An 11,318-nucleotide genomic window follows, 5' to 3' on the forward strand; every position below is an offset into this window, starting at 1 on the left:
TAAAGTGGATAAAGAGGAGACTTTATTGATCCGGTGGTGAAATTCACAAGCTAGCTGCCAAATCAAATTTCACCTGTTATTTTGGTGAAAGTAACTCAAAAGTAATGCAAAAGTAGTGTAACGCATTACAATTCAGAGACAGTAATATTGTAATATAACGAATTACTCTCAAATGACAGTAACTAGTAATCTATAATGTATTACATTTTGGAAGTAACTTGCCCAACACTGTTGATAATATTGTTGTTGCTGTGTTTCTTATTGCATAGCTGATAGATGTGCAGATTGTTTAATATTACTTGTGCAGCCACGTGTTGATATTCAGGTAGTGTTAGGGCAATTTGCTAGCAAGGTGCAATCGGCAGTAAACAGACTAGCGCTGTGGAGCCACATGCTTAGCTATTAAAAGGTGTATTACAGTTTGCTCCATTATGGATATGTGTGCTGTAATAGATGTGGCTTCTCAGTTTGTGTTACTGAGCAATATGTTACATTACAATTATTACAGAGAAATTAATGTAATTCTTAGTATTGTTTCTTGTTATATGCTGGTGGCTATAACATTTAGTTTTGGTAAATAATGTTTATAGTAAGTCAGATGCTTATTAATGTGCATTATTATTTGTTTATATTTCAGAACCACATCCAACTTCACATGTAACGTCAAATACAACTTCATAGTTAACTTCATGTTCGAGTTGTAAATAAATCTTCCTGGATCTCAAAGTCAGACATCTCTGGTTCAAGTTCTTACCAGACACCCTACAGCGGGCCAGTGTTTCAGTAGCCAGTTTTCAATAGTTTTTACAAGCCCATTGCCTATATTTTTGTAATATAATAAACACTGTTACACTTTTTGAAACTATTTCAGCTTGTGTAGGCCTATCAGTGCTTTCTGAACGTATTGAACACAAAACCGAAAACCGTGATAATTTTGGTCACTATAACTGTAAGGTTAAATTTTCATACAGTTACATCCCTAGTTGCAACCTGCACTGGTAAGCGATTGTGAGAGCAAATAAAAAATATAAAAACATAATTCAAACCGATGTGCGCATAGGCAACACATGGCTCAAGAAGCTGACAAATAGCCTATACATAATTCCCTCCGCTGAAAATCTATATCTTTCATAAAAATACCCATCAGGGAATGTTAACAGGGTTGTCTGTCTCTAAATGTTTTAACTTTTATGAGCGCACCTCTCTCTCTCCGCGCACCGAGCTCCACCGGAATTTCTAAGAACGGTAAAGCCGTTATCAATCGAGTATTGATTGGTCAGTAGACGGTGCTTTTACACCGGTTGATCTCTAATCTCCAACATAACCTGCTCCTGAGCAGGTTAGGTGTTCAGCATAAGTTACCACAGTGATTTAACCCGGTAACAAGTGATCCACCATCGTGATACACAAAACCCTGGGTTGAACCTGAAGTTACCTCGTTAACACCAAATCTTGCTTCGTAGTACAGGCCTCTGGGAGCCTGATGCTTACTCCAACATCAACAAAGTGGTTAAGCTGTCTCTTACACTGCCTTTAAGCAGTGCAGCTTGTGAGAGGGGATTCTCACATCTCAACATAATAAAAACCAAGTGCAGATCTCGTCTGTCACATGCTCGTCTCTCAGCCCTGATGCACATTCACCTGTCAAAGCAGACCACAGAGACATCTGAACCAAAGCAAGCTGTTGACCTGTGGATGGAGACAGCTAATCGGAGGCTCAACCAAGGACAGGGAGGTGCATCTGCAGCATCTTCATCATCTACCATGCAGGAAGCTGAAGCAGAGGACAGTAGGGGCGACACTGAAGAGGACAGTGGTGGCGACACTGAGGAGGACAGTGAGGAAGACTGCACTTTTTAAGACCACGCTACATATGGGGTGAGTACCAAACACCATCTCCTGGTACTCACCTGAGTAACTCACTGAAAAAGTTATGTGCACCCCTGGTTATGTTTTCAGTGACTGACAAAGCAGTTGTGGATGCAGAATTGCTGTTGCACACAGCTTTTCCTGTCAGTGCAGTATATTACCTTTTCAGAGAGCACAATAACTGAAACAATACATTCGTATTGTGTGTGATGTTGGTATATTAAGCTGTAAGGTTATAATTGTGAATGTAGCAGTACAGTGTGTGTACAGTTTAGTACACACCCAGTCCAATTTCCACCTGCTGATTGAAAGGAAAGTTTTGCTAATGCCAAATTTTTAAAATGGTTTGATAAACACTGGCCCTGGAGGAGACTACAGACCATGGGTCTCATTTATAAAACTGTGCGTAGGATCCTTACTATAAGTGTACGTATGCCCAAAAGCCCAAAATGGTGTACGCCAAAAAAAAGTCAGATTTATAAAACCGTGTGGACGCACAGGTGTAAGCAAAGTTCCCTTTATAAATCAGAGATTACCTACAAGTGTGCGTACTTGAATCCACCTCTTATCCCGCCCTGTACACGCCCATTTCTAACCATAAATAGTCAATGCAAAGCACCTCGTGAATGCTGATCAGTATATGAATGACACTGGCAAAAAAAAGCAAAAAACTTCTCAGACGTTCAGGAATTGCTGCAAATTGAATTATAATTTTGGCCTGTTCTTGCACAGTGTAGGGAAACTTGATCTATAACTACATGTATTAAAAATACGTCCAAAACGGCAGGCATTACGGCACTCGGGGACAGCTTCGATATACCAGACGTATATAATAAGATTTCACAGAACTATATATTATATCCAAACAAGCCTTAGTGATAAAGTTTAAGATTATATATAATATTTATTAAAAAAAAAAAACACTTAGCTGTCTGACATTTCCCTCTGGAAACAGGCGGTTTCCCCCAGAGTGGCGAGGACCTGTATTTGGACCAGGATGGCACAGTTCCGGCGCGTTGCCCTACTGGACCCAATTCAGTACATAGATCCAAGAGCACAGCTTTAGGGAATCTAAATTGGCATATTAGCCAGTCATCGTCATGGTCCCTGAAGTCTCTTTTTGTCCCGATTCTTCCATTAGCATAGTCCTCCTGCAGGGCCAGCAGTGCCATCGTGCAGTAGTACGCACAGGTTCACCACAGTATTTGTTTACAACAATTTGTAATTGTTAACACCTTGCCAACACAGCATCAACTAGTGGTATCCCCACCCCGAGATACAATTTGAAGACGAAATAAAGTCTAATAGGCAAACACACTTTTCTTCATGCAGGTTGTCATGAACAGTATTAAAGTTAGGACCGATAATGAGGACCATAAGTGTAACGATTGCGCGAGAGCTTAACGACTGTATTTCCAGACTTTGACATTTGATGATATATGCACAGTTTTAAAGACAGATATTTAGTTATTTACACTGTGTTCTGCCATTATCGAACGCTAGGGTATTTTATTCTATCCTGTATTCCATGCAGTCGGGCTATCCGCTCCTCCTGCGCTCCGAGGCAGACAATGTGACGGCGAGACAGCGCCGATTAAACATTAAGAACACATTTTTATTAAAGATTTGAGTTGGATTTTACAAGGTGTTTATGGAACAAGTATCACTAAGTACAAGTGCAAATAACACTGCTGGATTTAATCTTCATGGTAACGTGGATGATATAGAGTGAAAAAATGTGCGTGAGACATATCAATACTTTATATAATACTAATATTACGAGTAATCGTTATTCCCATTTACTTTCTGCAGTCTGACTTCAGTTCACCACCTCACCATCTGCGTTGCCAATTCCTATTTTGTCTCCAAAATGTGCGTACGCATGGGTCAGAGTTTGCGTGGAGGACCGCACATTCTCCCGTCAAGTTTGTTTTTTATAAATCACAACCTTTGCGTGGGAAGTGGCGTACGCACATTTTCAGCCCCGTTTTGTGCGTACGCCACGTTTATAAATGAGACACCAGAGCCAGGACATGCTGGTGGGACGACATCTCCCAGCTGCCTAAGGAGCTCTTCCTCCAGAAAGAGTTGGAAGAGGCTGCTCCCATGATGACAAGCTTCTCTACTCTCCTGATATTTCTAACTGTATTCGGTTGTGTTCTGTTTTTCCATACCTCTTGAGGTCTTCAGGCTTCCCCCATCCTCCAATGAAGAGTTTGGTGAGGAGCAGCCTTCTGTAAAATACATCAAGTCGGCTCACACCCATGGACCAACACCTGGCATCTACACAGAGAAACAGACAAAACAAGACATGACAATGACTGGAGACATAACAGAGGGTGAATTTGCCAGTGATTTTTTCTGTTTACTGTAACGTTAACATAGTAACGTATTGTAACTCCAGATTCTAGGAGTATAGGCATAGCCCTCTAAGGGCTGTTGCTATTGGGTTTATCCCTCGTGCATGCGCAGTCGTGAAGATTTCTTTTAGGTCTCTGTAAATTATAGAGTGTGGTCTAGACTTACTATATCTGTAAAGTGTCCTGAGGGTTTTCACCGACGTCACGTTCTGGGCGGTAACCTGGATGTGCGGCCATATTGGAGGCACTCGGTGTAAACAACTGAATGGAGTAATGGAGTATTGTGCACTTTGGATACTTCAATACTTTATGTCTAAACAACAGAAAAGCTCATCAAAACACACCCAAGATACAAAGGCATGGAAGGACTTGGACCACAAAAAAGGTGCGATATTTTGAGAAATTACGGTTTACTGGCGATGCAGATCCCTACAAGTTAGCTCCCTTTTCTTGGATCCATGGCGACTCAGTGATTCTTCAGCTGCATATCCCGATATAGTCAACTACCTGGTTTTCTCGCCGAGCCCATACACAGCGGAAGACCTTACATCCTACAAAAGTTTGGAGGCTTATAACCAGATGGTGTGTGGATGGGTGAGGGAGACGCAGTACCAAGCCATTAACGACCGTTGTGTTGTGAAGGCCAAAGTAAGTAATGCAATAACGTCTTTAATCAACCTAACCTTAACTGTATGATATCATTGAGATACTCGAGGTGTAGCCAAGTGACTCTCAATAGTTTTGTTTTTTTTCATTTCAAAGACTGAACAAGACAGATTTTTCCCTCGTAGATCCTGGTTGAGCTTTGCCAATCCCAAGCGCCTTCTTTCCTCTGATAACTTCTGGCATTCCTCTCCCTGGTTTTTAAATAACTTTTGGAAGTCGATAATATTCCAAATGTTTTTCTCGGTCTGACCTATTAGTACAACCTAAAACACGGCAATAATTAACCATTTTCCTTGATGCGGTTCGGGATCTACTTCAGTGCCTGTGCTTTGTTGTGATGCGGAGTACCTCCAATATGGCGACTTCTGGTCTGATGACGCGTCGTGAAAACCCTCTATAACTTCTTTTATGATATGACACTATAAATACAATTGAATTGAATATATCGTCTTTGTCCACCAGTCTGTTCAATCTTCAGACAGTGAGCAGGATTACCTTTAATCTTTTGTGCTGGAAGTATATTTGTTATTTATTTTCACTTTAGGACATGTCAGTATCATCCAGTAGAAACCATTTTAATTTAATAGCTGTTCATTTTGTTTATCTGCGGAAATCTAGATCAATGGACTGAGAAATAAAACAAAATTATAATAGACTGGGTTTAAGTGATGCTTTTAACTTAAGCTACAAATCATCTTTCCTTTGCGCCTCACAAAAAAGTCTAATAACATGCGTCAGTATGATATTTTCATCCTTTGACACAACAGTGTGCGTCACAAATTTAGTATCAAACCAACTAGTTTCAACGTATCGTTTAGTGTGGACTTTACACCCTAACTTAAGAGAGTAGTTAACAAAGCTAGCTAGTGCAACAGGCTGCTGGTGCCTAACGTTACAGCTCTACAGCGGCGGGTGTAACGCGAGTAACGCGAAAAACATATATGATCTCGCGATCAAACTCATGCAATAAAAGCGTCTCAAGCTAATGACACTATTATAGCACACATTTTGCATGCTGTCCGAAGTTGAATTTGTTGAGCTAGCTAGCTAGCTAAATGAGCTAACTTAGCCTTTATTTAATTTTCATTTATGTTTTCAGACGACGTAGACAAACAGTTAACAGAAACAGTAACGTTACCTCAGACTGTACACAGACGTTTGCTATCCTTGTTGTAGATTTCTTGGCACTGCTAGCTAGCTAACAGCTAACGTTACTGTCCCCAGAGTCGGTTAAACCAAACCAAAGATCCTCTAGCTATACTATGCAACATATGTCATCCCACTTTCTTTCTTGGCAATATCCGCCCTGCCTAGCAGCCCGATTGGTTGAGGTTGTCGGTACACGATCCGTTCTGCCTGCACGATCCGTTCTGCACATGCGCAAAATGTTCGCGCATGCGCGGTTGTACGGTCATAGACAGTATATAAGAAGGTTGAGGTTAGGCATTGACCTCTTTGCCTCGAGTAAAGGTCAGGATAGCCCATTGGTCAGGACCTGAACAAATCGGATTCCGCTACCTCGCGCAAGAATGGAAACCTGGCCAATCCTAGCACTTGAATAGAACGTAGGGCGGTGCCTCTTCTTCTTCTTGCCTGCCGAAATACGACTGCACGCCACTAGAGGGCAATGTTGGTCAGTCTAAATAGTTATGTGCACCAATATTAACCAGGGCATTTTTGAAGGGCTTCAGCCCCGAATGTTTTTATTGTAGCCCCGAAGGTCATTAGCCTAGTTGTTGTAGGCAACACAAAGTTTAAGTTCCCGTGTTCCCGTGACGTTAATAGTCTATATGGTTCAGGCTAACACTTACTAACATGATCTGTTATTGCATTAGAGCAGATCACACATTAAAATATAAACTGATCAATCTAATAAATGCGTGGTATTAATTACTAACATGATCTGTTATTTATTGCATAAGAGCAGATCACACATTCAAATATAAATTAATAAATGCGGGGTGGTTGACAACGTATATGCAATGTATCACAATGTCTTCTTACCTTGCACATCAAAAGTGTTGGCCTTCCGACGAAAATTAGTTTTTTCATTCCTTGAGTATCCATCTGGATACTCACCACTTGATAAGTATCGGAGAATATATGTCTTTATCCATGATAAATGTGTGTATGTATGTAATGTAATGTATGTCCTATACATGTGTGTATGTAATCTAATGTATATCCTATCTGTTTCTCGGGACAGCTATGGAATCAGAATCAGAATCAGCTTTATTGGCAAACAAAAAAGGAATTTGACTCCGGTTAAACTTTCCTCTCAAAGTACAACACTCACTTAACATATAAAGAATAAAAACAGAAAGGACAGTAAGAAATATAAGAAATATAAAAAATATTAAAAAAAAGAAAAAAGAAAAAAAAAAGTATACAGTATAACAATACAATATAATTTACAAATTTACAAGAAATATACAATAACAATTGAAGAGAGGGAAGGACAATTAAACACAGTCGTCACTGCGAGTCCAAGTTGTTTACGCTAAAACTTCGGTCAAAAAGCAGTCAAAACAGCTGTAATTATGCTAATTTCTTGAGAATTCCTGGAACGCCACGTTCTCCTGAACGCATGTAATTACTCTGGCGTAAGACGTACTTAACTACTTGGCCCTGTAATGACGTGAACAAATGTGACAGAAGGAAAAACCCCAAACCCCGTGAATTATTCAAAGTTAAATTATTTCAGAATTCTCACCACTTAGGACAACGTGGTCCAACTCCCTTGAAAAGACGGTGGTGACGGTCTGGGGCCCTCCACAGTCAGTCCTCCACAGTCAGTCAGTCTCTGAATTGTCAGCGAGGTAGTGGCTAGAGACTTTCTCCTCCTGTATGATCAGTCACAGCTCAACCGGGCTCCAGACGCAAATCACGCACGTGGTCCACTTCTGACACAAAGTTTGTGATAGAAATTCGGTTACACTTTACTTAAAGGTATCTATATAAGAGTGACATGACACTGTCATGAATGTGTCATAAACATTATAAACAAGTCATAAACGTTTATGACATAACGCTTCTTTTAGTAAGTTTATTTCTTGCAAGAAAGGTTAAGTACATCACAGCACAAGGTCTGGAAGCAAGAACAAAGAAAGTAGAGAATTACTTGCTTATTAACCTGCTCAAAGGGAGGGGATGAGCTACCAGGCCTTATCAGCTCCCTCCAGCCAGGGAAAGAGCTGTTCTAACCAGTTTCTGTAGCTGGATATCAGAAAAAGATAACACTTGGAATGTCAGCACATCACAACATTAAAAACATTTGTATTGAAAGTAGAAACTGTGAAAGATTCCAGCTGCTAAAAAACACAAAACAAGTTAGTAGTCAGATGTGTAATTAGCCAGATATGTGATTTTCTCTTAAACCAGACAGATTCTTTTAAGAGGATGGAGGAATGAAGAGGTGCTATAAATTCAAGAGTGGGCTTGTGAGATGGCTAGGGTGGCGGCGTTTGAAAAGATGTCATACAAACGGTTTGCCAGATTGGATGTCTACACTAGAAAATGGGGTAAGTATTTGAGCTTTCTGGAGAGCTCCTAAGAAGCTTTGTGCTGGGAAGAGACGTATATGATGGGCTTATGGTGTTGTCATTTATACATATATTCATTTGATTTATAGTTTGTCTATTTTGTTATCATTTTGTTGTATGGTTTTGAATATTGTGGTCACTGTGTCATCTTTTCTTGATTTTTGTCTGGGTGGGTGGTGATAACGGGGGTGGGGGGATATGTTCAAGTTTCAAATTGTATATTTTGTGTATGGGTTTAAATAAAAATTGTTAATCATAAAAAAGAATTACTGTTTTCAGGTGCCAGATTTTAAAATTTGTAATCTGGATAAAAATTATCAAGATAATGAAATCTCCCTTTTCTCACTCAATGATAAAAAATGATGTCACTGTCTTTGATAACGTTTTCCAAAACATTGGCAGGTTGGATCATGGCGATCCCAATCCCATCCCATGACTAGATAGGGATTTCTTTGAAGGGGCAGGATTTATGACCTGCCAGCCATCAAGGCGCAATCAAGATGTTTTGGGTTCACTTTTGGGGAGCTGTCAAGCCATCCATCTTACAGGTTTTTTTTATTGCTTAAGCACTATTTTGAAAACAAGGACCGTTTTTTCAAAACACTGCACACAATTAGCACAACCACACACCCAATCAGCAGAACACCTCAGACCCTTTGCAAAATGAAACACTTGCAAAAACTGTACACTAATTTATAAAAAAAAAACATATTTTGTTACCATATGAAACACACACATTTCATATGACTTCATTCTGTTTGAACCAGTTACACACTGCTGTTGCTAACCTAAAACACTTTAAGCAGTTGTACTACTCAGTGATTAGAGTACTGTAAATGAAGTACACAGAATAAGTTCACCAAACACTACACAAGACCAATGCTGCAGACTGAGAAAAATATAATTTATTTCTCTCCATATACCCAAATCAGTCAACATGTCAACATGGAGAATCACAACAAAACATCCCCAGTTTTCATACAGCTACTACAGTAGTGTGCATAACACTGTTAGCTCAGCAAACAACAGACAAACATAAAATACTGTATCCACCACAGGTTATAATTACAGAAAAAAAAAAAAAAAAAAGATCTGAAAATACAGTACATAAAATACTAGACTTAACTTACTTTTATAGTGCTTAAACCTGATTGGTGTGTCTACAATTACAGTAAGCAATCATGTGTTTGCTCACCTGATGGCTGTGTTCCACAACTTGGCTCATAGGTGTGGTAATATGACAGTCAGTGCTTTGGAATTGCAAGGAAGTGACATCATGATATACAGTACTTCTGTGTCTAATGTATACAAGTGTGTTTAGTGTTTTGCAAATCACTGTGTATTGTTTTGCAAAAAGTGTGAGGCTGACATTGTGCTTATAGTGGTGCACATCTGGGCCAACATTTTGCTCCTTGAGTGTAAGGTTTTGATAATTGTGTAATACGTTGGATTTCAGTGAGTAAGCAATCGGCAAAAACTGTAATAACAGTCTATGCTGTTAACTGAAACTTCTCCCAAGTTCAGATAGCAGAGTAAGAGTGGCAGAGATACTGATAAAAGGGTATGTGCGTCCTGTCAGTCAGTTGGTTGCTCTCACTAGGATCAAAAGTTTTCCAGAACCTCCTTGTACAACATAAGGATTTTCCTTTAAGTCAAATAAGGTTCACATATTTCAGGGGTGTCTGTGGAAAAAACCCACTTACCAGGAAGTTTGCTGGGCTTTAAAGCCAAATTGACATAGCGGCAATTTCTGTAAATCTTTGGATACATTTTTTTCAGCCCTCTCGAAATGACCCATTTCATTATCATACTTTTTTTGGCTTCATGCGCCACTGAGCAACACTCAAAGGGTGCATCCCAGGTGCTTAAATTGCATCCCTGGCTCCTCCACTTGCCTCCCTTCCTTGTGTCTTTTTCCGTCCCACCAAGGAATCATGGGTGAGACGCGAGGAAATCATGGGAGGAGAGAGGAAACGAGGGAACGTGTTTTAAAGGGATGAGTCGTCCTTTCCTCTGAAGCGTCACGTGAATTTGTTGGCTGTATGGGTGGAGTTAGCAACAGCTGCTCGTGTATCCTCGCTTATAGCTCCTCGGTGATCCCTCCTCGATGCTCGCTCCTTGGGGCAGGAATGAGCTTTGAGACGGCTATCAAATAAGGCAAGTGAGATCCAGCCATAGTAATGACCGGGCTCTGCCTTGAACGCTGTATCCAGGTTTTATTATACATCCATGCCTCCCACTCAAACCTTCCTATACCTGCTTCTCAGATGAGCTGGCTGTCTCTATTTACTTTGTGGCTCTGCCCATCCAGGAAGCATAGGCAAGCGCTTTTGGGAACAAAGACGCTGGCTGGCTTTTTGTGGATGCCTCATCCCTCCAATAGTTTAAGATGAGTGTATGATAGGTATTTTTCTTTGGTTTAAATGCATTCAAAGCCGTTTTCATATTTTATAATTTATTTGTTGTACTAAGTTTCAATAGAGGAAAGTTATTTCGTCATGCCTAGGTTTACACAGTAATTGTGTTGGAAGTTAAATTGCCTTAGTTGGATTATTGATTAGCAAAATTAAGAATTATGATGTTTAGACTAATGTCCTTTGTTATAAATTTGTTTCTGTTGTCGGACAAATCAGTTAACTAACCTCTAATAAAAGTTTCGACTGGAACTCTTGCCTTTGCTCATCTCTCCTAACAGACAAACCATTGAGTTGATAATCAGAACCAGAAAAGGATTTATTACAGCATGGAATTTGCCTTGGTGTGTATATATGAATAAATACTAAAACCAGACTATTCCAAAACAAAATCAGTGTTCCAACAAACTAAATATTCTTCAAGTATAATAATGTGAGACCTTTTTGAAATACCAGCCCCAGGTCAT

General features: G+C 39.8%; 1 protein-coding gene and 1 long non-coding RNA gene across 7 annotated transcripts in view; both read right to left on the reverse strand.

Annotated features, from left to right (window-relative positions):
- The window catches only part of abhd18 (abhydrolase domain containing 18), a 66,038-nt gene extending 59,815 nt beyond the window's left edge, over positions 1-6,223 (reverse strand). For 4 of the 6 annotated variants that reach the window (XM_031313814.2, XM_031313812.2, XM_031313811.2 and 1 more), the window contains exons 1-2: positions 6,034-6,223; positions 4,044-4,152 (exon numbers count right to left, since the gene is read on the reverse strand). In XM_031313814.2, coding sequence (XP_031169674.1) covers positions 4,044-4,135 — 92 coding nt within the window. In that variant the 5' untranslated portion in view covers positions 4,136-4,152; positions 6,034-6,223. The remainder of the gene's footprint in view (positions 1-4,043; positions 4,153-6,033) is intronic. The other 2 variants (XR_004107480.2, XM_031313813.2) reach the window with 1 other exon arrangement.
- The window catches only part of LOC118495801, a 542,497-nt gene that overhangs the window by 333,257 nt on the left and 197,922 nt on the right, over positions 1-11,318 (reverse strand). The gene's annotated exons all lie outside the window — the stretch shown is intronic.

The sequence above is a fragment of the Sander lucioperca genome, chromosome 1 (genome assembly GCF_008315115.2).
Source record: "Sander lucioperca isolate FBNREF2018 chromosome 1, SLUC_FBN_1.2, whole genome shotgun sequence".
NCBI lineage: Eukaryota > Metazoa > Chordata > Actinopteri > Perciformes > Percidae > Sander > Sander lucioperca.